This window comes from Phaseolus vulgaris, chromosome 10 (genome assembly GCF_051622355.1).
Source record: "Phaseolus vulgaris cultivar YP4 chromosome 10, ASM5162235v1, whole genome shotgun sequence".
Classification (NCBI taxonomy): domain Eukaryota; kingdom Viridiplantae; phylum Streptophyta; class Magnoliopsida; order Fabales; family Fabaceae; genus Phaseolus; species Phaseolus vulgaris.
Window position 1 is genome coordinate 4,155,046 of NC_143507.1, and position 27,777 is coordinate 4,182,822.

The window sequence follows — 27,777 nt, forward strand, 5'->3', positions numbered from 1 at the left end:
TTTTATTATATAATTATAAAATCATAGAAGTTATCGGAAAATTATCTTTTCATATATATATTTTTTATAGTTTTAAATAATATTTTTAATTAAATGAATTATAATAATTAATATTATTATAAAAAAGTGGACGCATGTGCTATTGGAATCCAGGTTTACCCGATCTTTACCAGTCGGGTCGGATCGTTATACCTCTGATGTTTGCGAGTCGGGTAAAGTCGGGTCGGGTCGGATCTTTATAATTCAGATATTTACCAGTCGGGTCGGATCCAAATGGGTCGGTTCCTTAATCCATACCCTACTTGTTTGTTTCTCTTGTTGTAAAACCCACACACCACACTTGTGTCGCAGCACCATTCATCGAAACCAGAACTTCCCGAAAGAGAGAAATGGCTCTGAGGCATCGCCTTACGAAGGAACTCACGAAGTTTCTGTCACCCGTTATCCACAAAGGTGCGTGTGTTTTCTACTCTGCCTCTTCGTTTGCATTTCATTCACAGCACTCTCTTATGGTTGCTCTGAAACACAAAGAAAAATTACTAAAGACAAAAAATCATTGTTGTCTTCGTGATATTTTGTTTGTTTTACCTCTACAGCGATTGAACTACCTAGTGTTAAGTTTGTTGAATGTTTATTTTATTTTTCTCTGTTTTATTTTTTGTTCATTGGCTCGATCATAGTTTGGTATCTGAAAAACAAACTAGATTAATTTCAATTTATAATATAGAAATCCATTGCGTGTCTATGTTATTCCTATTGGAATTGAAAAGTAGAACATTACTATCATGGAAAGATGCAAAGGTGAGAGATTCAATATATCAGTCCAAAGTTCAGATGTTATTCTGGCTGTATACGTATTAATCATTAGTTGACGTTTCCTTTGCGTTTTGCGTGTGTGCATCCTCTCCTGCATCACCAGAGAATGTTCTGTTTTCTTAGAAGTTGTTAGAATTATGAAAGTGCTATGTAAGGTTTGATTATTCTATTTTTGTTTGCTCTCATGTTTATGATACTGAAGTTTGATGCTTACAACATGGTCTTTTTAGAATGCTTCAGTATATTATTTTCATTAATGAATTTTAACTTAATTATATATATATATATATATATATATATATTTCACTCCCCCCCTCTCTAGGTGTCTGCTATCATCAATCTAGCAAAGCTTTAAACTCAGTGGCTTTGTCTATAATGCTGATGCCTTCTGCTCGGAACCCAACTGCTAATTGGAATCAAGTGAGAGGGTTTCATGAACACAGGTGATTACTTTTTTTGACTGAGAATAGGAAGATAACATAAATTGCAGTGTCAGTCATCAGTTATGACTGCGATAGTATACTTACTCTTAGGCTATTCTCTGTATCAGTTTTACTGTTTTAATTAGTATGCTAAGTTGAATCTGTGTTGAGTCAGCATCATGTAATAGTTAGTTAGCCAGCCATCATTCTGTTAGGACAGACAGCTGGAGTCTGTTGTAGTACATGTTAAATAGCTTGCAGCTCAAGCTATCAGATTGTATATACTTCAGTATTGTAACACAGTCAATGAATAATACAATACACTTTAGAGTTTTCAAAATCTCTCGGCTCTGAATTCTTTAGAATGTTTAATTTTGAAGCATCATAATTTAGGATTTTGTAGCTTTGTTAGGTTTCCTGACTTCTGATCGGCAGTCTTATTCAGGATCTCAACAGTGGCTGTTAAATTGCATGAACCTGCCACTGAAACTGACCTTTTATCTTTCATTAAGGCTTCGCTGGATGAATTTGAAGGTATCACTATTTGTTTTGATAGCCCATGCCCTTCCATATTCTTAAAATTGTGTTTGAGCCTTTCAAATTGTTCATATTTTGAGTTAGTTTTATGATCTATATTCTGAAGCTTATATGTTTTGTTTTGATAAGAAACTTTTTTTGCTTCAATATAATTTTAAATCTCATGTACATTGACATTGATATGGGGGGTTCTATCTTAGAACTTTCATCTTTTGGCATATATGACTTGCAAATTTCATACTTTTCAGTTCAGAGAAAGGATTATTTGTTCAGTTATACTTTTTAGTTTTGAATTGTACGCACCATTTTTTTGTTCGGCTATTATACTAGTTTAATTGTAAGGCACAATTGTTACTAGTTTTAGATTCAATGAGTTAAATCATCCATCCTCTCTACATTTTTGCTATTACATAATTACATAATTTATCCTTTCTTTAAAAGTGCAGGCACCCATCATTATTGGTTAAATAGATCTGAAAAAAATGACCAACTTTCTGGAGCTGATGGCATATTTTTAGTTCTAGCAAGTAATTTCAACTGTGGCATTACGCTTGAAAAATTAAAGACAATTCAAAAGAGGTATACAGAAGTTATATTCTCTCTCATCACTCTGTATTAATGGACATTTTGTAATAATTAAATATATTTTGGTGGCAGGTTCCCTCATATTAATACTATGGGTTTGAGAGCAATTCACTCTTCTGATCAAGTGCACCTAATGCAGTTACTGATGGCAGAAAATATAGCATTCCCCATTTTGTTGTCCCAGCAGACATTCCCTAAGGTGAGGTAAATCCCTTTGTTTAGCTTCCGACATGCATGAAAACTTGATGCATGCAAAGACTAGCATTTCTATCATTATGCCTTTTGTTTGTTTAATTTTTGCTAAAATATCCCTTGCCACTATTTTTAGTAAGTAGTAATTGTATCACCCAACACATCCGGGAAGTGGTGCCAGTCTTCATTGTTGCAGATGTTGGAGATTCTTCTTCCAACTCTATCTCCATCTAATACTCATTAAAACTAGATAATTGTTGTTGTGTAGCATGTTACTGTATATGAATTATGTGTTTGTCTTCATCATTGCAGTGACGGGATATTCTTCTTCCAACACCTTCTCCATCCTACCCATTAAAACTAGATAATTGTAGGTGTGTAGCATGTTACTACACATCAATTATGAGCTATGATTATCATGACTTTACAGATGAAGTCATAAACTGTAGGCTAAGGTTGCTGATTGTTTTTATTGTAATGATTTCCTGTCAAAGAGCCATTAGAATTATTCTTATATGATTTTAGTTACAACCCTTAGGAACCTGTCATAAGTTCTCCAAGGCTTCATTGCATAGGGTATACTAGTGCAAGGACTGGTGGGTTTGAGTGGGTGTGCAGAGAACTTGCTAACTTGAATATTTAATTTATGTGCTAAAATACATAATTTGCTCTTATTCAATAGACAGTGACAGTGAGGATGGAGGCTGAATGCATGACAGTGCTGGAAAGAATGCCTGTTTGTAGAGTGACTCCTCCTTCTGTCCTGCAAACTTTAGGCATTTAGAAACTCATCTGTGGCAGAAACTATAAAATGCTTGATAGAAGAGTTTTATATTTTCTAGCTATATTGACTATATAGTTTGCTGAAATGCATATATTCCTTCCAATTTTTATTCATAAACAATACATGGAATTGCTTTTATTCATGTATACTGACTGACTACCTTATCTTTTACTATTTTGTTTACGAATATATTTTTGATGCTTGCATGTACATTTCTTTAATGTAATTCTTTTGATATGTATAGATAGAGAAAGGTGCGTGCTACATATTGTTTAAAAATTTTAGTAGCCCAGTGATTTATCATGAGAAGGATGCAAGTCTTGAAATTCTAAGCCAAGGTAATTGTGATTTTTCCATGACTAACATTGCAGACTATGTGACATTTGTCGATTTTTCACTGTTCATGCCTGCACATTTACAAATTTTGATGTTGGTATCAAATGTAGCTGTTCAGGAGTTAGATGAGCAAGCGGGTGGTCGTACTAAGTCGCTCAAAGTAGTCAGATGTACATCTTTGGAACAACATTGGATGATTCAAGACCTATGTAGTTTTTCTCCTCTTCAGAATTTGCTTCTATATTACCCAGGTAACCAAGAGGTTGATCAATGGTTTTTCTTCATTTCTTCCATCTCAGCCTAGAGTTGTCAGGAAAATTTCCTGAGAAATGAGCCAGATAAATCAAGCCTGTGCTCCTTGATCTTTCCTTTTCAATATTACATCATTGATTAGAATATGCTTTTGCATATCTTTCTATAGTGCTGTAATATATTTACCACCACTTTTTGTGGGTTGAGAATGTTATACCAAGGATCAAACGCTTTTCTGTTTATGTGAAAGTGAAACATAATGATGTGAATATCAGGCATCGAAATTCAGTAGGGAATGTATTCATTATGCTTCATAAAAAAATTCCATCTATTCAATGGGCATTTGAAATTCAGGGAAATGTCTCTTAATCCTTCACGTGTATTGAAGACCCATACAACAATGGGCATTTGTTGTAAGTTCCTCATATTTGATAGACATTTTCTAGGAATAGTTTGCAGCTGAGATAATAAAATTAAATTTTGGCAGCTTGCGCCCTCAAAGTATAATATGATTGCATTGAAAATGATGGTAATCATTGGATATTTGTGCCACTGTTGAATCTTGGTTTCATAATAAACCTTTACAGGTGTGTAATAGGATAAAACGAGAATTAAATAAAGGAAAAATATAGTTTGTTATATATATATATATGTTATTGTTAATTGGAGTTTTTCTGTTTATGTTTAAGCTGTTAAGGAAATGTATTTTCCTTATAGTGCCTTGGTTTCACTAGAAAGAGGTTAGGAAACCTTTTTGATTGTGTAACTGGAAATTCTAGTTTTGAAAAGAAGATTGCTCCCTTTAGAGGTAATCTTGTTTACCTCCATGGATGTCACTTTTGATGAAACTAAATCTTTTTACATATGTCCTGAACTTTAGGGAGAGAGTTCTTTCAAAGCATATTCTTTTGAATCACTTCAGCCATCTTTTGTCCCTTTCATATAAGAACAATCTCATATTGATACTATCCTTGGTACTCCTGATACTTCTCCTGACACATCTTGTATGGATGTCTCTGAAGTTGCTCCTAACAAGGGCATTTATGTTCCCGAGTCAGGGTTAACTCTAGAAATTAGTTGTCTAGAGAGTTTCTTCCGTACACAATACCAGAGGTGACAAAAGCAACCAAACTTTATCTAAAGAAACTCTTAATAGTCTAAGTCAGGGGGAAGTCTTTCTTCTACACCCTTGAATCTTTGGAAAATTCCTTATACAATAATTGTGAACCTGACCTTGATGACCCACTCATTGCTCTGAGAAAAGGAACTCGGTCTTGTACCAAGTATCTTATTTCTCATTTTGTAACCACTAAACACCTTTCTACGCAACACCAGAGTTTCCTCTCTGTCATTGATGCAATTAGAGTCCCCACATTAGTACAAGAAGCATTGAAATATGAGAATTGGGTTCAAGCCATGAATGAAGAGATGTGTGTCTTAGAAAAGAACTAGACATGGGAAGTTGTTGACACTAGGATGCAAATGGGTTTAATGTAAAGTATAAATTTGATGGCACATTAAACAATTACAAAGCAAGGTTAATTCTAAAGGATATTCTAGTCTTATAGTGTTGATTATGGGGAGACATTTGTTCTTGGTTTGGTAGACTCACTTAGGTTATGATCTCCATTGATATTGGCAGAGTCAAGGTGTCCATACCCTGTTCATCAAGCATTCCCCAGAAGGTAAACTTACTCTACTCTTGGTTTATGTTGATGGTAAGATTGTTGCAGAAGATGATAAACATGAGAAACAAATCTTGAAAGAAAAGTTTGTTGCTCATTTTGAGATGAAGGATCTAGGAAAATTAAAGTACTTCCATGGGATAGAAGTAGCATACTCGAAAAAAGACATCTTTATCTATGTATGTTCTTGATCTTCTCAAAGAAACATGTAAGATTGTGCAAGAGCACTAGAGTTCCTATAGAAGAAAACCATATAATTGGGAGTGATGAAGGCATTGTAAATAAAGGCCAATATCAAAGACTTGACATAGCATAGGCTGCTAGTGTAGTTAGTTAGTTCATGCATGATCCAAGCATAGACATCTACAAGCCGTGAACAAAATTCTTCAATACTCAAAGACAAGTCCAAGGATGGGGATTATTTTTCGAGAGGAATAAAAAATAAAAAATGAAAGTGTATACTGATGCAAATTATGTAGGGTCTATCACAGATAGGAAATCCACCTCCAAATATTGTATATTCTTTGGTGGAAATTTGGTGACTTGGAGAAGTAAGAAACAAAATGTTGTTGTAAGGTCTAGTGTAGAGGCTAACTTTTGAGTACATGAGGAGTGTGAATTGTTATGGCTGAGAATGATTCTAAATGATCTTAACATGGCATGTGAAAAGTCTATGATTTTTTATTGTGATAATAAGTAAGTTATTAGCATTGCTCACATTCCAGTTCAGCATGATAGGACCAAACATAAAGATATATCGACCCTTTATTAAAGAGTGTTGCATAATCAGGAGAATTATGTTATAATTAAGTGCAGATTTCATTTTATATTTATTAGGACAGATTTGTTAGTGATTTGATTTTATTTGATTTGTACAGCTTTAAACACTCATTATTTCTGACTTTCATTGCCTATTATTTCTTTCTTTAATTAGGTTGTAAAACAGTCTATAAATAGAGACTGTAATCACATTTGTAAGATATCTCAGAAATATATTTCATCTATTTCTTTCCACTTGGTATCAGAGCTCCTGATCTAGGAGACTCTGCTTCCGCAATTTTTTTTTTGCCTTCATTGCTGTAATCATTTTCCTTGACAGCCTTCATTGCTGTAATCATTTTTCTTGACAGCCTTCATTGCTGCAATTATTTTTCTTTTGGACAGCCTTCATTGCTGCAATTATTTTTTTCCTTATCCTTTCTCCATTGACCACCACCACCACCTTGCACCATTGACCGTTACTGCCACCGCCATTGACCACCGCCGACCACCACCACCGACCACCACTGCCGTCGCTCGCCGGAACTGCCACTGCTCGCCGGAAACCGCCACCGGAAAATTTTTTCGGCGAATTTTTTTTTTTTTTTTGTGCGTGAACATGATCAAATTTTGCCAATCTGAAAAAAAGTTGGTTTTGAACTCTCATGGACTCCCTTAGTAAGCCATCTAGCTATTGTTCCTTTACTATGAGTGGTAAGAGTTCTAGTTTTTTATCCTTTAATGCTTCTAGTACTGAAAATATCTGGATTATAGACTCTGGTGCTACTGATCATATGACACCTCATTCCTCTTTTTTTTCATCCTACACTACTTTATCCGGTAAGCCATATATTACTGTTGCTAATGGTTCCACTACCCCCATTAATGGTTGTGGTAACATTCACCTTCAACCTTCATTTTCTTTAAAAAATGTGCTTCATGTTCCCAAACTATCCAATAACCTCTTGTCTATTCAAAAGATTACCCAAGATTTAAATTGTGCAGTGGTATTTTTCCCTTCCCATTGTGTTTTTCAGGATCTTGCCACGGGGAAGACTATTGGAATTGCTAAAGAGCAGGGCGGGTTATATTATTTACAACATGAAGAAAGTAAAAAGGGTGCTAGACTACAGGCACACACTTCTAATTTTCAGCAAGGTCGTGAATCTTGGTCATCCTCTCAGATATGGCTTCAACACAGACGTCTTGGTCATCCTCCATTTAGTACCCTAAAGTCCTTATTTCCTGTTTTATTTACAAAAGTGTCTGCTGAGTCATTTCATTGTGATGTTTGTCAGTTTGCTAAACACCATCGGACAACTTTTCCTCCCAATGGTAATAAAAGTTCTAAACCTTTTGATCTTATTCATTCAGATGTATGGGGACCTTCACCTATTCCTAATATCTCGGGTGCAAAATGGTTTGTTTCATTTATTGATGATTGTACTCGGGTTACTTGGATATTCCTCATGAAAGATAAGTCTGAAGTTTTTCACTTGTTTGTAAAGTTTTACAGAATGATTCAAACACAATTTGAAAGTCCAATTAAGAGATTGCGTTCTGATAATGGAAGAGAATATGTGAACCAAAACCTTTCCAAGTTCCTTGAGGAAAATGGAGTTGTTCATGAATTAACCTGTGTGGACACTCCTCAACAAAATGGGGTTGCTGAAAGGAAAAATCGTCATCTCCTTGAGGTTACTCGAGCTTTACTTTTCCAAACATCTGTTCCTAGATCTTACTGGGGGGAAGCAGTCCTGACTGCCACTTATTTGATTAATAGATTACCCTCTCGGGTTTTAGAGGGTGTTACTCCTATTCAGGTTATGACCACATTCTATCCTTCTATTCCCATGTTGAATAGTCTTCAGAATCGTGTCTTTGGTTGTCCTGCTTTTGTCCATGTTCATAGTCCTTATCGGGGTAAGTTAGATCCTCGTGCCATCAAATGTGTCTTCATCGGTTATGCCCCCAACAAAAAGGGGTACAAATGTTATCATCCTCAAAGTCGTAAAGTGTATATTTCCAAAGATGTCACCTTCCATGAAACAGAGTCTTTCTTTCCTAGTTCTCAGCTTCAGGGGGAGAGTATTCAAGAAGCTGAGGACCTTGAGTTGCCACCTTTTCCTTTGTTGCAGGATTTCGTTCTTAGGGAGGATGACAAAGACCCTGCACCAACATCATTACCAGAGAAGAATAATGAAGACAAATATTTTGGAAAACAATATCAGCGAAGGCAACAAGAACCCGTCCTAGTCGAACAACAACTTCAATTGTCTGAACCGGAGGTAAGAACTCATACCAGTGAGACTCTTGAGGACACCTTAAATACTGCTTTTGAACCTAACCTAAATGATTTACCTATTGCCTTGAGAAAAGAAAAAAGATCTTGTGCCAAATATCCTATATCCCAATTTGTGTCTACAGAAAAACTTTCTATGCAGCACCAGAGTTTTCTTTCAGCTATTGATTCTATCAAAATCCCTTCATCGGTACAAGAAGCCTTAAAAGATGAGAACTGGATTCGAGCCATGAATGAAGAAATGAGCGCGTTAGAAAGGAATGAGACTTGGGAGATTGTAGAGAGACCAAAAGATAAGAAAGCAGTGGGTTGTAGGTGGATATACACAGTTAAGTATAAGTCTGATGGCACACTCGATCGGTATAAAGCAAGGTTGGTTGCAAAAGGGTACACTCAAACCTATGGGATCGATTATGAGGAGACTTTTGCTCCAGTGGCAAAAATGAATACCGTCAGGATTATTCTCTCCCTGGCAGCACACTTTGGTTGGGCAATGCATCAATTTGATGTTAAAAATGCCTTCTTGCATGGAAGCTTGGAGGAAGAAGTATACATGGAGATTCCACCTGGTTATGGTATTGTTAATGAAGGGAATAAGGCGTGCAGACTTAAGAAGGCCCTATATGGTCTTAAACAATCACCTCGTGCTTGGTTTGGAAGGTTTACTCAAGCTATGGTATCTTTGGGGTACCGACAAAGCCAAGGTGACCATACTCTGTTTATAAAACATTCTCAGAATGGTAAACTCACTCTACTTTTGGTCTATGTAGATGATATGATTATTACAGGTGATGATGAGATTGAAAAACAAAATTTGAGGGAGAGACTAGCTGCTCAATTTGAAATGAAGGATCTTGGGAAGCTGAAGTACTTCCTTGGGATAGAGGTTGCTTACTCGAGACAGGGCATCTTTATTTCTCAAAGGAAATACATCCTTGATCTTCTCAAAGAGATTGGTAAGTTGGGTTGTAAGCCCACTGGAGTGCCAATAGAGCAAAATCATAGTATTGGGAATGATGAGGAAAACCCAAAAGTGGAGAAGACACAATATCAAAGACTTGTGGGAAAACTCATTTATCTTTCACACACTAGGCCAGATATAGCCTATGCAGTTAGTGTGGTTAGTCAATTTATGCATGATCCAAGAGAAAGACACTTGCAGGCAGTAGATAAAATTATTCAGTACTTAAAAGCCTCTCCAGGAAAAGGATTGCTATTCAAAAAGGGGGAAAACTTATCCATGAAAGTATATACTGATGCTGACTATGCAGGATCGATTGTTGATAGGAGATCCACCACAGGCTACTGCATGTTCTTGGGTGGAAATCTGGTGACATGGAGGAGCAAGAAGCAAAATGTAGTTGCAAGATCAAGTGCAGAGGCAGAATTTAGAGCCATGGCTCAAGGGGTGTGTGAACTCTTATGGATGAAGATCATACTTGATGACCTAAAAATAAAATATGAAGCTCCTATGGGTTTGGCATGTGATAATAAGTCCGCTATCAGTATTGCACACAATCCGGTTCAACATGATCGAACAAAGCACGTAGAGATAGACCGACACTTTATTAAAGAGAAGTTGGATGATGGTCTTATAGCCACTGAGTACATCCCTTCAAGACTCCAATTGGCAGATATGTTTACTAAGGGACTTTCCACAAAACAATTCGAAGATCTTACTTGCAAGTTGGGAATGATAGATATACATTCACCAACTTGAGGGGGAGTGTTGCATAATCAGGAGAATTATGTTATAATTAAGTGCAGATTCCATTTTATATTTATTAGGACAGATTTGTTAATGATTTGATTTTATTTGATTTGTACAGCTTTAAACACTCATTATTTCTGACTTTCATTGCCTATTATTTCTTTCTTTAATTAGGTTGTAAAACAGTCTATAAATAGAGACTGTAATCACATTTGTAAGATATCTCAGAAATATATTTCATCTATTTCTTTCCACTAAGAGAATCTGGATAGTGGCCTTATCACTACTTATGTTCCATCTGGGCTTCAGTTAGTGGATCTGTTTATAAAGGTCTTCCCAATGAATGATTTCATGATCTCACATGCTAGCTGGGAATGATAGATATCCATTCACCAGCTAGAGGGGGAGTGTTGTTACTAGGATATTAAGTGTACTACTAGAAGTTGTTAGAAGATTTTAGAGATCTCTTTGTAATCATTACTTTGGGGTTAGAGTTCTTTACATATAGAGGCTATGTACTATTTCAAATCAATTAATTCAATAAAAATATTCTTTTTATTCAGATTAATCCTTTTCAAGTGATTTTTTTTCCATATACTCTGGCTGATTCTTTTCTGATATATTCAGGTAAATTCTTCCCTTATATTAAGGCCTATACTAGTTACAATATTAATATCCTCTTCCTAATTATATTTCCCCATTGTATCAAATTTTACATTAGTAAAATATATTCACTTTCTACTATACATATACAACAAAATAATAAGGACATGGCAAGGTGGTGTGGGTACTATAGCATCTATACTTGCACCTAGTCCATTAAAATTTGTTGGAAGATATCCATTCGTGTTTCATCCCCAATAAATTAGTCTTTATCCTACCCTTTTGCTGCTACCTATAGAGTTTGGGTACACTTTGTCATTGCTAGTTGGAATTGGAAATTCACACCATCGGAACCAACTCAATGATTAACCATCCTAAGCCATAACAATTGCTTGCATGTGTTCTTTTTCTGATGCTGCCCTCATTCTAAATTGTCTTTTTAATCTGTGTACCCATCCATATCCCATCCAAATATAGGAGCCTCCAACTTCCTTTCTTGCCAAAGTCTGTAATCACGTTTTCCTTCCAATTTCATCCTGTTGCTGACCATACTAAACTTTGTTTTCCTCTTTGATTCACTTAATCCCCAATCAACTTTGTGCATTGCTCTATCATTTCTTCTCATTGCTTGAATTTTGCATTATATTGTCCATGATCTACTTCCTTGTATTTTCTCAGGGTCTATTTAAACATGTTTCTTCATAAACACTTCTAAGGGAGAAAAATAAGAAGAAAAAAATGAAATTAGTTCCTTCTCTTGCTAAACATGTGCAGTGCTCTCTAGTACCCACAACTCGTAAATTTGGGTTTTGATGCTAGTTTACAAAGCTTGATTAGAAAATGAAGATACTGGATGACATTGTTGAGAAAAGGCCAAATTCCCAATTGTATTATTTGTTGGAGGTAATATTATCTATTGGGGGAGTAAGAAACAAAATGTTGTTTCATGGTCTAATGTAGAAGCAAAGTTAGCCACTTGTGAATTGACATGGATTAAACTTTCAAGAGTTAAGATTGTGATAGTCAGTAGATGATGTTATATTGTGATAACTAGGTAGCAAAGTTAGCCATTTGTGAATTGACATGGATTAAATGTTTTCAAGAGTTAAGAATGGGATACTCAGTGCATGATGTTAGATTGTGATAACTAGGCACCCATTCACATCATCCCTATCCCATCTTTTCAGAAATAACTACAAAGACTGATTGTCATTTTATTCGAGAGAAGCTATTTGTCAAGGAAATTTCTACTGAATTTGTCAACTCAAAAAATCAACTTGGAGATCTCTTGACTAAGTCTTTGAGAGGGTCCCATTTCAATATATATGTTTTAAGCTTGATGCATATAACTGATATGTTCGAGCTTGAAGGGGAGTGTTAGATTCACACTTTAGATAATATATAATATGTTTGTAATTTAAAAAGCTGGTTTTTCCTTCCCCTATTCTGAATTGTAACCTGCTTTATATATTGTGCATTTAAAATTGTCATACAAGGCAACCTAGCTTTTCCTTTTAAACTCTCAAGTCCTTTTATAATTAATAGAGCTGTTTGTATAAATATATGATCAAGTATACTGGTTATTCACCCAATTTTCCCCAAACCTCTCTTAATGCTTTGCAATTTTATTGCCGTGACCATTTGTTTCTTTCCTTAAGTTGATATTCATGTTAATAGGCTTGAAGGTTTAAAATATCATTTGGGTTAGTGAAGGGAAAATTAAATAGGAAGGTTTATAATAGCCAATAACTAAAAATCTATAGATATAATTGTTAAATGTAACGGGCTTAGTCCATAGTTTCTGTTATTATGTTTTTTTGTTATTGATTCTGTTATTATTTTCATCCATAAATAAACACCCCTATCTGTGTATTTTACAAAAGGAACATCAATCCTATATTTATTTTCTTCATTCTTAATAATAATTATATTTAAGCCTCTGGTTCCTTTTTATTGAAACTAATTAGAAAATGCAACTTCTTTCGTCTTATTTCACAGGTTGTGTCTCCGCAGATGAAAGTCGTAACCGCCTCTTCTTTTCTGATTGCAATCATCATAGGATTCTTGTATCAGATGGGAATGGAGAGATTCTGGACTGTGTATGTATACTAATTAATAAGTGCAGTTCAAGATTAATTTTGATTTCAGTTCCTTTAATGGTCATTTTTCTTTGCTATCAACTGATTTTAGTTTGAAGACTGGATTATGGTGAAATGCTTGAGTGAAAAAGTACTCAATCCTATAGTTTATTTCATCTCAGAATAAATTGCACTTATGTGTAATAAATAAAGAAATGTTACTCCATACGAGCAATGATGAGCATTATATGAAGTCTGTATCTATTCGTATTTCTAGACTGTTTTTAGAATATCGAAACTGATCCAACCAGTCTTATCGATGGCTTGGTGGTGAACCAAATTCCTGCAACTTGAGGTAAGCTCCTATGGTCTGCTTTAGTGCTAAAGCGAGCTGCTACAATTTGCTTTTGGACCACCATTATACCTACCTATTTAGACTAAGAAAAATAGAAGCACCAGAAATAGAGCACCTATAGTCTGGGTTAGAGTCCTGGATAGCATCATAGCACGCAAGAAGAGAGAGTGGACAATTGGCAAGAGCTAGTTGAAGATGTAAGTTGTAACCCCCACGAAATGTGCCTTTGAGATGCCTCAAGATTTGCTTCAAAGCAACCAATGTTGTTCCTAGGGACTAACTTTATGCAGAGTAATTGATTTCAGGTTTGGTGATGCTGGCATGTTGTAGGTGGATGCCATTGGCAGTGTAATAGACTTTAGGGTTTAGGGTTTAATGTCTATACGAAAGATTATATTTTTATTACAGGAAGTAATCAACTTGGCATTGTTCACCTAAAACAATGCCTCTGCAGCCAACGCTAGGGTAGTGACCTTGGTAGACTTTGATACTTCCAAGGAATGGCAAATTAGTGGAAGCTCCCATGAACCTTAGTATCAAATCGATAATCAATTAGGGGGTCTTTGTATGACCCTATATAGAACGTTGGTTGCTAAGCTGAACTATCTTACAACTACTTGCTCACCTAGACATTTAGAGCAGAGGGACTAAGACAACTTTTTTTTTTCAAATTACAAACAAGGACTAAACAAATTAATTTCAAATTTGGAGACCAAAAGCAAACTCAGATTTATGGGCATTTATGATTAGAATTGGATTTCTAGAATTTGATTTACAGACATATCATATACATATAGGAAAAAATTTCCTGTAACTAATTTATTTATTGCAATTAGACTATAGAAAACAGACTGTTGTGTAGTTTAGACAACCAATTTTCAACATCTGTTGTACATATTTGTTCTTCATGGTATCAAAGTGGTACAATCCCTGGTGACTTGTTTTGTCACTATTCTGCTGTTTAGTTCCCGAAATCAAAATTTAGAACTCTAGCTAGCCACCTGTGTTTGGTCATGTTGTAGAACCGTGTACCTAATCCGGTTTGCCCTTTTGTCTTTTGTTTACTGCCCATGTAGACCCTTTCTGTGTTTGTTACCATGAGTTTTCTGACCATTTTTCTTGTTATCTTTGTTTCCCAATGAAGACTTTTCCACCAGCTACTATTGATTCTCAATGAATTTTACAATGACATGCATATTAGTGGTGACTTCTTTCCCACAAATAATCTAGTGGTGACTCTTTTTGCACATATGAATCATAAAAGTGGTGACTTTCCCACCGCAATACCATTGGTTTCAAGCTTCCAAATGTGGTTTTGATAAGGTCAGACCTAGCTTTGCTTGCCAAGGAATTCCTCTTCGGTTAATGGTCCTTCTAGCCATTCACAAAATCAGAAATTATAATCACACATCTGTAGGATATTAGATAGTCACAACAATGGTTAGTGATGGGTTGAGTATGAATTCTGAAACTGAAATGTCTTCTTTCTTTTTCTATCATGATTCATGCTACACTAAGAAATTTATCCATTTAGTTCTTAAATATCAGAAGTTATGCAGATTTTTTCAACCATAGCTGTTGGACATTTTTCAACCATTTAGCTGAACTTGTTTGTCAGGATAACCTTTTTTTTTTTGTCTCTTATCTAGATTGGATCTTCCCCGGGATTTGAAGATGGAGATTTTGAATCTGCAAAATTAAGGCGTCCTGCAGGTTCATATTACCATCCTACTGTGGATTGCTTATATTTTGTGGATTCAGAGGTATGCATTTGGATGTATATACACTGATTTATATATCAAAGATCAATATCTCTTTCAATGTTTATCTGTAGTTCTGTCTAGGCTGCTATAACTTTTCTGCAATGAATAAACTCAACTTTTGAGTTGATTTAGTGCTTGAAAAGTTTACACACCCACCTAACATGCTGGAAAACTTTAAAATTTTCTTCCTTCATAATTGTTAGGTGCAGTACTCATGATTTTTTTTTTTTGGTGATGTGCATATTTCCCTACTGTTTCAAGAACTGACTTACTAATATAATTATTTCTTATATCGATTGTGTGATGGATGATTTTTCTTTGACCTAAGAAATACTAGATCAAAATGAGATTATAATACCTAGTAGTGGTGATAAACAAGATTCTATATTTGAACCTTGTGGATGGAAACAAGATAGTTGGAAGGGAAGATTAAGCTAAAGGGGATTAGTTAAGTTTTACAATGGATACTAGTAATGGGCAAAGCTAATTGATACTTCGTACCTACGTTAAACAAATAACACCTAGGAGTGTGGGATAAGCTGAAATTTTGTTACTACTGTTTGGTACAACGGACTTTTGTTGAGTTATGCTTGGTTTAGACTTTTAACATATAGAGGATCTCAAGATTTTTATATGGTGACCAACAGACCTGAATAATTAGGTTACTGATTATATAACCATACTTGAATAAAGAATTCTTTTATTGATAAAAAACAAGTTACATTCTTGCACTTTTTGATAACCAGTGCATCTACTTTTTGAAGCTGTTTTTAATTTTGTTCTTTTATTGATGTTCATGGAAATCTTCATTTGATTGACAGGATAACAGAGCTAGATAAGATCAGGATAGAATATGAACCTAATAAGCTCTTGTCCTATCCTGTATCCTATATAAAAAATACATATAAATATATTATCCTATCTTGTGTTTGAAGTGGAAAAGGAATGGCATGATTTGCTATATAAATTATATCTAGACACGTCCTAGGGTCATCACTGAGACATTGGTGCACCACAACTCCTGGCCTTCATATTAATCTCATTTTCATATTATCAATTTTACCAAACAGGCTCTTATAAGCTTCATTTATCCATGTGGGCTTGCTTCTTTGTAGTTTCTTTTCTACTAGTGGTTTCTTTGTGGCTTATTTAAAACTCCTATTGATAAACTCGTTTGTTATTATTTATTTATTCTGGTTCTTTCTTTCTTATTATTTCTTTCATTCTGGTTCTAAGAACCATGCTATCAGGAAAGCTGACATGGGAGCACGAACAGTAGACACTCTCTATCCTACAAGCACCTCTAACAAGGGAGGTATTCACATATGGAATTGGATCATGACTAAGCTTGGTGTAGAAAGCAGTGGGAAGACCAATGTCGAAAAAACATCTGAAGTATTTGATTCTAAATCGTTGTATTTTCCATGGCATTTGCTGAAATCAGTTGATGACACTCTCTACATTATTGACCGAAGGTGGATAAGTGCTTTTATTACCTTTTTGTTTAAATACTACAAATTTCCAGTCCCCTCTACGTTTGCATGAATTGAGAAGTTTTAAAGACCTGATGTGGTGATGGGAAACAGTTCCTGTCTATAAAAGAGAGATTGTACTGATAATTGAATTTGGACAGAATTATATACTAAAAATTTGAGCTGTAGTTGCTCCTAGTGAAGGATATTCTGGGATGTTCCAAAGTTAAAAGCTGAATCTAAATATAATGTATTCCTCTTTATGTTTGATGTGTTAGATCTATATTCTCTCATTTATACTCTCAATAACCCCTAGCTTCTCCACTTATATTTTTACTTTGTATTTGCATCTAAGCCCTAGTAGTCTTTGGCCTCTTCATCTACAAACCTGTAATGCCTTCTGCTTGGCTGCACCCTGAATATTGTTTTGGATTCATTGTCCTATCATGCAGAAAGTTTAAAGCCTAGACCTGATCACCTGATGTTTTCAGTAAAATCAAACTGTCATGTAAGAATGGCTTGATCACACCTCTGTTTTTTTCTGTCTGCTGTGTCTGCTGTTTAAAGTTTGTAGGGTGGCAGAACTCCTTATGTTTAGGAGGGTAAATATTTTTTTTTTTTGCAATAATTCATCAATATCCCTTGTGCCTCATTGATCATTAATTTTCAAATCTTGTATTATATTGAGCATCATGATTTTTTTCAATTTTCCTTTTTTGATGAATAAATTGTCTTGGTTAAGAATGATAGTAAAGGCTATGGTTCAAGTTATATTTCTTCCTTCCTTGATATTATCATTGCTACTTTCAGGTTTGAAACTTTGTGGGTCATGGATATCAGTTCAGGAAAGATTGATGAAGTTTTGGAAGGTTTGATTCAATAATGGTTATATGGTCACTTGTTTAAACAATCTTGTATCTAGCTAGAACTGATGGATTCTTTGTTATATTTATTTTCAAAAGTAGGTTCTCCTAGAATTCTTGAGATCTGTGGACAGCCAATCATGAAACGTTTATCTATCATAGATGGGATTCCCTCTCATTTGTTTCAACAGGAAACTAAGTACGGCTTTTTGCTTGGGGGCCTACCACATTCTGATCTTTTATCTTCACTAGCAACCTTGCATAATCACATTTTCATTTGTGATCCAGGTATTTTTCTCTCTCTTTTTACTTAATGCTATCTTGCTCTGTGGATGCATTTGTTGAGATTGTTCACTCCCAATTTTGTCTCATTAGTTGGACAGAGGATTTTGAAGGTTTCTGGAGAATCTGGAATCTGTTCAAACTTCGGATTTTCTAATTTAGGGATACTTGGATTACCTTATTGGCTGAATTTCCCCCTCGAGACATGTTATGCAGTGTAAGTTATATTTCATAAAACTTGTACATATTTCTTTTTTTTTCAAATACTCCCATTTTTTATGTTTCTGTGCATGTTAAAATGTAAAATTGTTTCCAGTGAAAATGTTATGATCCTTCATTCGGTAGGCATATGGTTATAGTACATTTAATAATTTGGGCAATCCCCTTCCCTTTGAGTAAGCTTTGGCATTGTGATAGCTCTGGTATATACTTAACTCAGCCTATCCATTCTTGGTTAATATTACACTTGTCCAGTCTTGCAAACTTCATGATCCAAATATGTAGTCCTAGATTGGCTTGGCATATGGCTGTAATATTCCTTGTAATGACGTGGGAAATCCTTCTCCTATGAACTACTGTTTGGAGATATGCATTAGCCTATTCTGTTCTCAATTCTAATAGTAAAACTAACTTCTTCATTGTACTGGTTTGACAGTGGAAATGGACTTTCGGGTACACCAATTGATCATCTGGAATATCTTGATTTGTTACCAGGTTATTTTACATTTTAAAACTGTCTATTTATGAATTTAAAATTTCAACATTTTTAGAAATATCTGATATTATCTTGGTTTAGAGTATCTTAGATGATATCTTAGATGATTTTGTTTGCTTATTAATTAGGATTTTCGAGCATTTAATTAGGAACCTTGTTAAAACTGTGTATTTGAGATTATACAGGAATTGATTGTATGATTGCTGAACACTTTCAATCTATATTTATAATCAAAGGAAAATAGGAATACATGAAGGAAATCTCAAATGATGTTAGGGGATTAATAAGTGGAGCTACTATGCAAATTGTTGTGGTCGTTGGTAAGAGATGATTGTTGGTATAGCAACAACGTAGGTAGTCAATAATAGTGGTTGTAGCTGCTGCTATGGCTGCAGGGTGGTGAAGAGCAGCACTGTGGCATTAAGATGACCTCATTGTGTTCTTTTGAAGTCATGGCTAATATAGTGTTGGAGCAGTTTAGGGTTTCAGGTCTGAAAGGTGGAAGAAAACCCAAAAATGCCTCACTATTTAATTGTTTGCAAGGGTAGTTTTTGGTTTTTACATTTTTTTTTAGATTTTATAATATAGCTCCTTGAAAAGGGAACTTCTATGCTTTCAACCTCATAAAACCGTTTTGTAAAGTGAAATTTGCACCCACTTGTATAATAATAGTATAATTTGATCATATCTCTAGTCGATATGAGATCTCCAAAACTTCTAATACAGAGGTACCCTCCGCACAAGCTCTAAAGAGACCAAGGAGCTTCTTTGCTTCCACTTTGCATGAGCACCCAACCTACACACCCATCTTCTTTGCTTCTTTAACTAGCAATGAGCTTTGGTGACTAGAGAGCTCCAACAACCCTACTTCAGGTTATATTTTTCGTTTTATTCTTTTCCTTTGCTATTTTCCATTTATTATGAATGTAAAGTTTGAACCTAAACTTTATAATTTCTTTGTTTTCCCTTTATAAGGTGTTCAAACTCCATATTTAGAGGGATAAAAGAAAATCTGAAAAGTAAAAAAAGAAAGGGAAAGAAAAAAAGAAAAGACTGAATAGGATAGCTATGTTTAGTTCATGGATTTTGAGTTATTTTTCTGGTTCGGAGATTTTGTATGTATTACTAATTATTTAATATATACAAAAAATAATAGAACAATGGTCATCCTACTATCTAGTATCTTACTATCGCTCTTTTGGGTTATTCGTTTCGTTTTGCTAACCGGGAATAACAATTATGGCAACAACAAGAATGCAGCTTGGCATAATAGGTTGTATTAAAGGAAAAGAAAGAATAGGGTAAATCCCTTGTGTATATTGAACACATAGGGTTATGTTTATATAGGAAAAAGAAACATATGGGCTAAGCCCATTACATAAATATGAGATATCTAACAATATCTATAATATCTCATAATATCAAATAATATCTAATTATATCTAATAATATCTAACACTCCCCCTCAAGCTGGTGCATATAGATCATATGTACCCAGCTTGTTACAAATGTAATCAATCCTAGGTCCTCGTAAGGGTTTAGTAAAAATATCTGCTAATTGATTATTTGAATTAACAAACTCAGTCTTGATATCTCCTGATATAATCTTTTCTCGAATGAAATGACAATCAATCTCAATATGTTTTGTCCTTTCATGAAAAACTGGATTTGAGCTAATATGAAGAGCAGCCTGATTATCACATATCAGTGTCATTTGAGTAACCTCTCCAAATTGCAATTCTTTAAGTAACTGTTTAAGCCAAATAAGCTCACAAGTAGCCGAGGCCATAGCTCTATATTCTGCTTCTGCACTAGATCTTGCCACAACACTTTGTTTCTTGCTCTTCCAAGAGATCAAGTTATCACCAATGGAGACACAATAACCAGAAGTTGATCTTCTATCAGATGGAGATCCTGCCCAATCAGCATCTGAATAACAAACGACTTTGGTATGGTTATTATGACCATATAACAAACCTTTTCCAGGAGAGCCTTTAATGTACTTCACTATACGAATGACTGCATTCCAATGATCTTCACATGGAGAATTAAGAAATTGACTCACCACACTGACTGCAAAGGAAATATCAGGACGAGTAACAGTGAGATAGTTCAATCTTCCAACTAATCTCCTGTACTTCTCAGGATCTGAAAGAGGCTCCCCCTGATTGGGTAGAAGTTTGACGTTGGGATCCATGGGAGTATCAACAGATTTCGAATTCATCAACCCAATTTCCTCCAAAATATCTAATGCGTATTTTCTTTGAGAGATAACAATACCAGTATTGGATTGTGCTACCTCAATCCCCAAGAAATATCTGAGTTTGCCAAGATCTTTGGTCTGAAAGTGTTGACAAAGGTGTTGTTTTACTTGTGAGATGCCATGGTGATCACTGCCGGTAAGAACAATGTCATCAACATATACTACAAGATAGATACACCCAGCACTCGAGTGACGATAAAAAACTGAATGATCGCCTTCACTGCGAGTCATACCAAATTGTTGAACAACATTGCTAAATTTTCCAAACCAAGCCCTAGGAGACTGCTTGAGGCCATATAAGGATTTGCGAAGACGACATACCAATCCAGAAGACTCCCCCTGAGCAACAAAACCGGGAGGTTGCTCCATATAAATTTCTTCCTGCAAATCCCCATTAAGAAAAGCATTTTTAACATCCAGTTGATAAAGAGGCCATTGTTGAAGAGCAGCCATAGCTATGAATAAGCGAACAGAGGCCATCTTTGCTACTGGAGAAAAAGTATCACCATAGTCTAAACCAAAAATTTGGGTATAACCCTTAGCCACAAGACGAGCTTTGAGACGATCAATAGTACCATCAGGACCAACTTTGATAGCAAAAATCCACCTGCAACCAACAACAGATTTCCTAGATGGTAAAGGAACAAGTTCCCAAGTTCCATTATTCTGAAGCGCATTCATTTCATCAAGCATGGCCTGACGCCAACCAGGATGGGCTAAGGCATCACCTACAGATTTTGGAATGGATACAGAAGAAATAGACGAAAGGCAGGTATAAAAGGGTTGAGATAGTCTATGGTAACTCAAAGCAGTATAATGTGGAGAGGGATTACGAGTAGAACGTATACCTTTACGAATAGCAATAGGAAGATCAGGTTCAACAGTCGGAGGTTCAACTATAGGAGCCGGAGGGGGATGAGGTGTTGGCACCAGAATAGAGTCTGCTGATGGACGATGAGATGGTTGACGACGACTATACACCTGAAGAGTTGGCGGCGGTGGTGAATTGTTAGGTGCACTAGGCACAACAAGAGGAATATTAACTTGATTAGATGAAGAAATTGAAGGAGAAGGACAAGACTTAAAGTAAAGGGAAGATTCACTGAAGGTGACATCTGCTGAAATAAAATAACGGTTTAAAGACGGTGAGAAACATTTATATCCTTTTTGTGATCTAGTGAACCCTAAAAAGACACATTTGTGTGACTTAGGAGATAATTTATCAAGACCAGGACTAAAATTATGAACAAAACATGTGGACCCAAAAACTTTGGGAGGTAAAGAGTGGAGAGGGTCATGTGGAAATAAAATAGAATGAGGAATTTTGTTATCTAAAACTGAAGATGGCATGCGATTAATGAGATAACATGCACTAAGAACGGCATCACCCCAAAAACGCTGAGGAACATCACCATGGATTAAAATAGTACGAGTTGTTTCAACAAGATGTCTATTCTTGCGCTCAGCTACCCCATTTTGTTGAGGTGTATAAGCACATGAAGTTTGATGAAGAATACCATGAGAAGCCATAAAATTTTTAAACGAATGAGAAAGATACTCACGTCCATTATCACTGCGCAAAATTCGGATGGAAATTCCAAATTGATTTTTAATTTCATTGTAAAATATTTGAAATATAGAAAACAACTCAGAACGGTTTTTCATTAAAAATACCCAAGTACATCTTGAATAATCATCAATAAAAGTAACAAAATACTGAAATCCTAAATTAGACTTAATACGACTTGGTCCCCAAATGTCAGAGTGAACTAAGGCAAAAGGAGATGAAGCACGTTGTGAGACACTACGAGGAAAAGAACTACGAATGTGTTTCCCTAACTGACACGACTCACACGATAAAGTAGACACATTAGACAAACATGGAACAAGCTGTTGCATCTTGGCAAGACTAGGATGACCCAACCGAGCATGAATGAGAGATGGAGAATCCATAATTGCGCCAACATGTGCAGAGATCTGTAGTTGATAAAGTCCATGAGACTCACATCCGGTGCCAATCATCCGTCCCGAACTCCGGTCCTGTAAAGTAACAGAATCTTTGGTAAAAGAAATAACACAGTCAAGGGAACGAGTGAGACGACTAATGGATAATAAGTTAAATGGAGACCCAGGGACATAAAGAACATTATCAATAGATAAAGATGAAAAAAGATTAATAGTACCAACACCATGTGATGGTACCTTATATCCATTGGCCATGGTAACTGAAGGTAAATAACCCGTAGTAGATAGGGAAGAGAAAAAAGATTTATTACCAGTAATGTGATCAGTGGCACCTGAATCTAGAACCCAAGGGCCATGGGAAGTGGAGTGAGTGAGGCCAACAAAAGATGTACCTGAATGTGCAACAGAAGCCGTGGAACTAGGGTTCTGACGATCCTCATACCATTTAAGAAATTCATTGAAAATAGCAGGCTGGCTTGGGGTATCAATTGAAGTATGGTCCATGGTAGAAGGTTGCACAGGGGTAATTTGAGCAACCGCAACAGATCTAGGAGGACGACCATGTAAGGCATAACATCTGTCAATTTTGTGGCCAAGTTTGCCACAATGGTCACACTTGTGACGCCCTTTGCCCGGCTTGTGAGCGCGAGTACGATCATTATGCTGAGATACTAAAGCAGAAGAGTCATCAACATGAGACGTTATATCAGCGGTGTGTTTACCTGGCACGCGCAAAAGGGTAGAACAAGTGGAAGTAAAATTGGGCACAATAGGAGATCCCAAAATTTGATCACGAACGTGAGAATAATCATCAGGAAGACCATGTAAACCCAATAACATGAAGAACTTGGATCTTTGTTCTAGTTCTTGAGAAGGAGTAGAGGCAGGAGGTAATAACTCATTAAAATCATGAAGAAGAGCATGAAGTTTACCTAGATATTCTGCCATTGTACCATCAAGACGTTTGGGAGCAATAATTGTGAGAAGATTTTGACACACACCATAAAGACGTTGAGTATCATTGGTGTATAATAATTTTGCTTGTTCCCAAACTTCTGAACATGTTTCATAGGTACGAAAAATTTGTTTTAAAGATGAGTGAATGGTCGATTTGATAACAATGCATAATTGAGCATCAATTTTCGACCAACGAACAACCTCATTTTCAGCAAGAGTAGGATGAGTAAGATGATCAACATAACCTTGACTCTTAAGCCATAATTTAATATCTGATGTCCAAGTGTCATAATTGGTTCCATCCAATTTGTCAATGGAAAGATGAACATTGACGTAATTAGTATAAATAGATGAATCCGGCATAATGACGGAAGAAGAAGCCATAGTGGCAGCGGAAGCGGAAGAAGCCATAAAAGATAAGGACAAATCCAGTCACCGGTTAATTGGCGGGAGCAACAAAGATGAAGGCTCCGACAGCGATTCCGGCGGTGTCTCCGGCGAAGGTCCGGCGAAGGTCCGGCGAAGGTCCGGCGAAGGTCCGGCGAAGGTAGGGGTGGTGGCTGGAAAAATTCCAGTGAATAGTGGATTCACCAATAAAAATTGAACCCTAAACCCTAAACTCTAACCTTATGCTCTGATACCATATTAAAGGAAAAGAAAGAATAGGGTAAATCCCTTGTGTATATTGAACACATAGGGTTATGTTTATATAGGAAAAAGAAACATATGGGCTAAGCCCATTACATAAATATGAGATATCTAACAATATCTATAATATCTCATAATATCAAATAATATCTAATTATATCTAATAATATCTAACAGGTTGAATATCCAGAGGGGCATCATGTCCAAACTTCATGGGGTAGAAAAGGTGACATCAACAGAAACAACGAAGGTTGAGGGAGAAACAAATGACAAACAATTTATCCTAGGTTGGACTGAGATCATATAGGAAACAAGTGCATCCGAAGTATGTGGTTGATTAAATAATAGGCAGGCAGTGAGAAGTATGTCACCCTTGAATTGGAGTGGAACTTGATAGTGACGTAGAAGGGTTCTAGCTTTTTCATCTAGAGGAGAGTTTTTGCATTCAACAACACCGTTTGTTGTGATGTGTGAGCATAGGAAGTTTGATGAATAATTCCCTGCAAGATAAAAATGGATTGGAATTGGGATGACAAATATCTTTTTGACTCAGTCATTGAGAAAAAAAAAGACAAACTTTCACTAGTATCTTCAAGGAGGATAGCAGTGGCGGATGGTTGGCTGTGGCAGCAGAAACAGAGCCCCCAAGATCTCTAATACCAACTTGAATAATGAGAGAAAATAAACATTTTATTATTTACAATCTTGATAATTACATTCCCAACTCCATCTGTAACAATCACGCTTTTAAAAAAAGGAAATAAAGATCAGCTAAAATGACTGTGTAGATTCTAGGGATATTTGTCCTAATTTCTAGAGATATTAGGGTATTTTTATCCCAATAATCCCCTATTTACCGCATAATACTTCCCTCTGGACTTGTTAATGTATGAAGGATTATTAACTAGATGAGCTGTTTTTATATCTTTTAAATTCTTTTGTTTTGTACTTGATCATCAAACAATGTAATGCTGTAACAAAATTATTTGTTTACCTACAACTTTCTGCAATGTGTCAGGCAGGATTGACATACATTTAAATGTTGATATTCCAATGGATATTGAACTTGTTGAACCTTTACAAGAATCTTGTATATGGTGTCAAGCAAGAGGAGCAGCTACTGAAATTTCTGGAATGGACGAGGTTCCAGGATCCTTATACAAGGTTCTTTTGCAAATTGGAACTTTCTTAGTGAAGCAGTCGGATTACATTCTCAGTAACTTGATGTGTTCTTGGTACAGGTTGGTGTTGCACAACAGTGGTATGATGAATTAGATTATCTTGCCGCTCCACAACCTGAATCTGAAATAAATGTTCAAGATGATAATCTGGATAAAAATTCAATGGTGGAAGATGAGAAAGTACGCATTAGCTGTGCGGTCTGTACTAGCCCCGGAACAGGCGAGGTATGCTTGTCTCTTCTGGTCTTGTTGGTACCTTTCATTTGAGTATCATTTTAGAAGCAACATAACAAGATGGGAATGAGAATGGCACATTCTCTTAAATTTCCGTTGACTTTGTCAAGACTACATCAATTGTAGCAATAGCTTGGTAATTCCCTTGTTGGAATTTGTATCAATTTTCAGGTTCATGTGTGTATCTGTTCTGTAGCTATTCTTGTACATAGAATATACGTTCACATACTTGGGAACTAGAATAATTATAAGGCCGAATTATCTTCAGTCTTGAAAGTAAATAAGTTTTTAAGCTAGTCCTTGAAAGTAGATAAGTTTTTAAATTGATCCTTGAAAGTAAATAAGTTTTTTTATGTTAGTCTGTGTATGTTAATAAATAAATAAGTCCCTAAAAGTAATTTTCATCTTGCAAATTTGTCCTTAATTTGAAATAGGTCTCTACATGTCATGATTAAAAAACAATTTAGTTACATATATGGATTAAATTGCATTTTATGATATCATGCAGGGAGTAAATTGCATTTTCATGATAACATGTAGAGATTTACCTCAAATAAAGGATGAATGTGGGATATGAAAATTACTTTCTCGAACTTCATTTTATTTATAGTATTAAGTTGAAACCTGCATACATTCTGAAGGACCAAATGAACTATTCCACCTACTTATAAATATGCTTGTAAACTATAAATACATATTTTCTTACTTTCCTTTCATACAGGTTATAATTTACGCTGTACTGTATTGCAAACTTAGAAGAACCCCAAACTCAAATGAAGGAAACAGGGAGGAGCATGCAGCAAGAATACTTGATATTCTGACCTCTAAGAAATCTGGGAAAATAGAGAGAGATTTGTGGAATGCTTTTTTATTGCAATCTAAAGGTGATTTGAGAGATCTTATTTTCATGCTACCACTACATGTTAGAATAAGATTAAATTCCCTTGATCATCCAACGGCTAAAAACGGAAGGGATATTATCTTAACAGACACTTCAGTTAAGGTGGACGTATTGCTCAATTGACACTGACACTAGATTCGGATGCACTGTTGTAAATTTATTTCATATCCCTTGTTTTATTGCCCTCACTGTATCATCACTTGGTGTTTAGTAACCTTCTGTATCGTTGCTATTTGCAAGGGTACTAAGATAGATCTTATTCTTTTCAAATTTTATTTCATGTGCCTGGCAGTTTTTGCCAGACTATATTCTTGCCTGAAAGTAGAGTCAGGTTTTGAAAACCTATGGATGTGGTATAAAGGTGAAAGGGTTTCTCCCTTGGCATTATATACACACACAGGTGTGTGTATGTACTTTTGGGGTGGATTAATTGTTTCCTATAACACAATTACATGTTTGTGATTTCCAAATCTAATTTTGTAACCTAGTTTGTGTTAACATAGAACCGATGTTCTTAAAATTAGACTTTTGAAGACATTGGTATTAAGAGTATTAATGATTTAATCTTAATTGAGTTGTGATCGAACCAGACATGATTAAATTTATATATTTTGATGTTAAATATTTAGGGTGTAGGGTTTATAAGATGAAAATATTATTAGCTGGAAAACTAATTGATACTTATTTGAAGTATATAAATATGCATTTTTATGTTCATAATATTTAAGATTAAATTAAAAGTAAATAAATATGTAGTGATGTTTGGAAATTGTCATTATTTTAAATTTTCTACAAAATCATAAAAGAGAACATCTAGTTTTCTACAAAATAGAGAGTTACCGACCTAGTAGAAGATAGAAAAAAAGTTTCTAATGAAAGATAGATGTTGACTATCTTTCATAAATTGAGCAATAATCAAACCTATAAAGAGGTATGGATATAAGGGGTGGTAATGTGGGTGGGTGGGTGATATAGGTCGGCTGACTTACTAAAAAAATGCGGGACGAATTTATTAATCTAGTTTCTTGATCCACTTAATTCGCACCGCATAATCTGTTATCCACGTAGGCCAATAGCATAGTGGGACGAGTTGACCTACATAAATAAAAAAATAAT

The 27,777-nt window shown here is 35.4% G+C and overlaps 1 protein-coding gene and 1 long non-coding RNA gene across 9 annotated transcripts; both read left to right on the forward strand.

Moving 5' to 3' along the window:
• The first annotated feature begins 323 nt into the window (after nucleotides 1–323).
• On the forward strand, nucleotides 324–27,109 carry EMB1974 (NHL domain-containing protein). 8 transcript variants are annotated; one of them, XR_016516296.1, is made up of 17 exons: nucleotides 324–453; nucleotides 1,139–1,259; nucleotides 1,684–1,772; nucleotides 2,222–2,354; nucleotides 2,433–2,559; nucleotides 3,581–3,674; nucleotides 3,783–3,923; nucleotides 12,983–13,083; nucleotides 15,067–15,180; nucleotides 16,417–16,655; nucleotides 17,463–17,521; nucleotides 17,615–17,803; nucleotides 17,891–18,014; nucleotides 18,453–18,511; nucleotides 25,368–25,509; nucleotides 25,587–25,751; nucleotides 26,482–27,109. XR_016516296.1 is itself a non-coding variant. In XM_090296447.1 (17 exons), the coding sequence occupies exons 1-17, from the start codon at nucleotides 390–392 to the stop codon at nucleotides 26,782–26,784; spliced, it is 2,268 nt and encodes a 755-aa protein (XP_090152573.1). In that variant the 5' UTR covers nucleotides 324–389; the 3' UTR covers nucleotides 26,785–27,109. The 8 variants fall into 8 exon arrangements, 7 of the variants coding, with proteins under 7 accessions (XP_090152573.1, XP_090152574.1, XP_090152577.1 ...); XM_090296447.1 differs by having other exon boundaries at nucleotides 25,364–25,509; XM_090296448.1 differs by having other exon boundaries at nucleotides 17,618–17,803; nucleotides 25,364–25,509.
• Nucleotides 19,591–24,777, forward strand: LOC150024160 (uncharacterized). The gene is made up of 2 exons (XR_016516297.1): nucleotides 19,591–19,785; nucleotides 24,523–24,777. It is a non-coding gene; the product is annotated as an uncharacterized LOC150024160 (long non-coding RNA).
• Nucleotides 27,110–27,777: the final 668 nt, after the last annotated feature.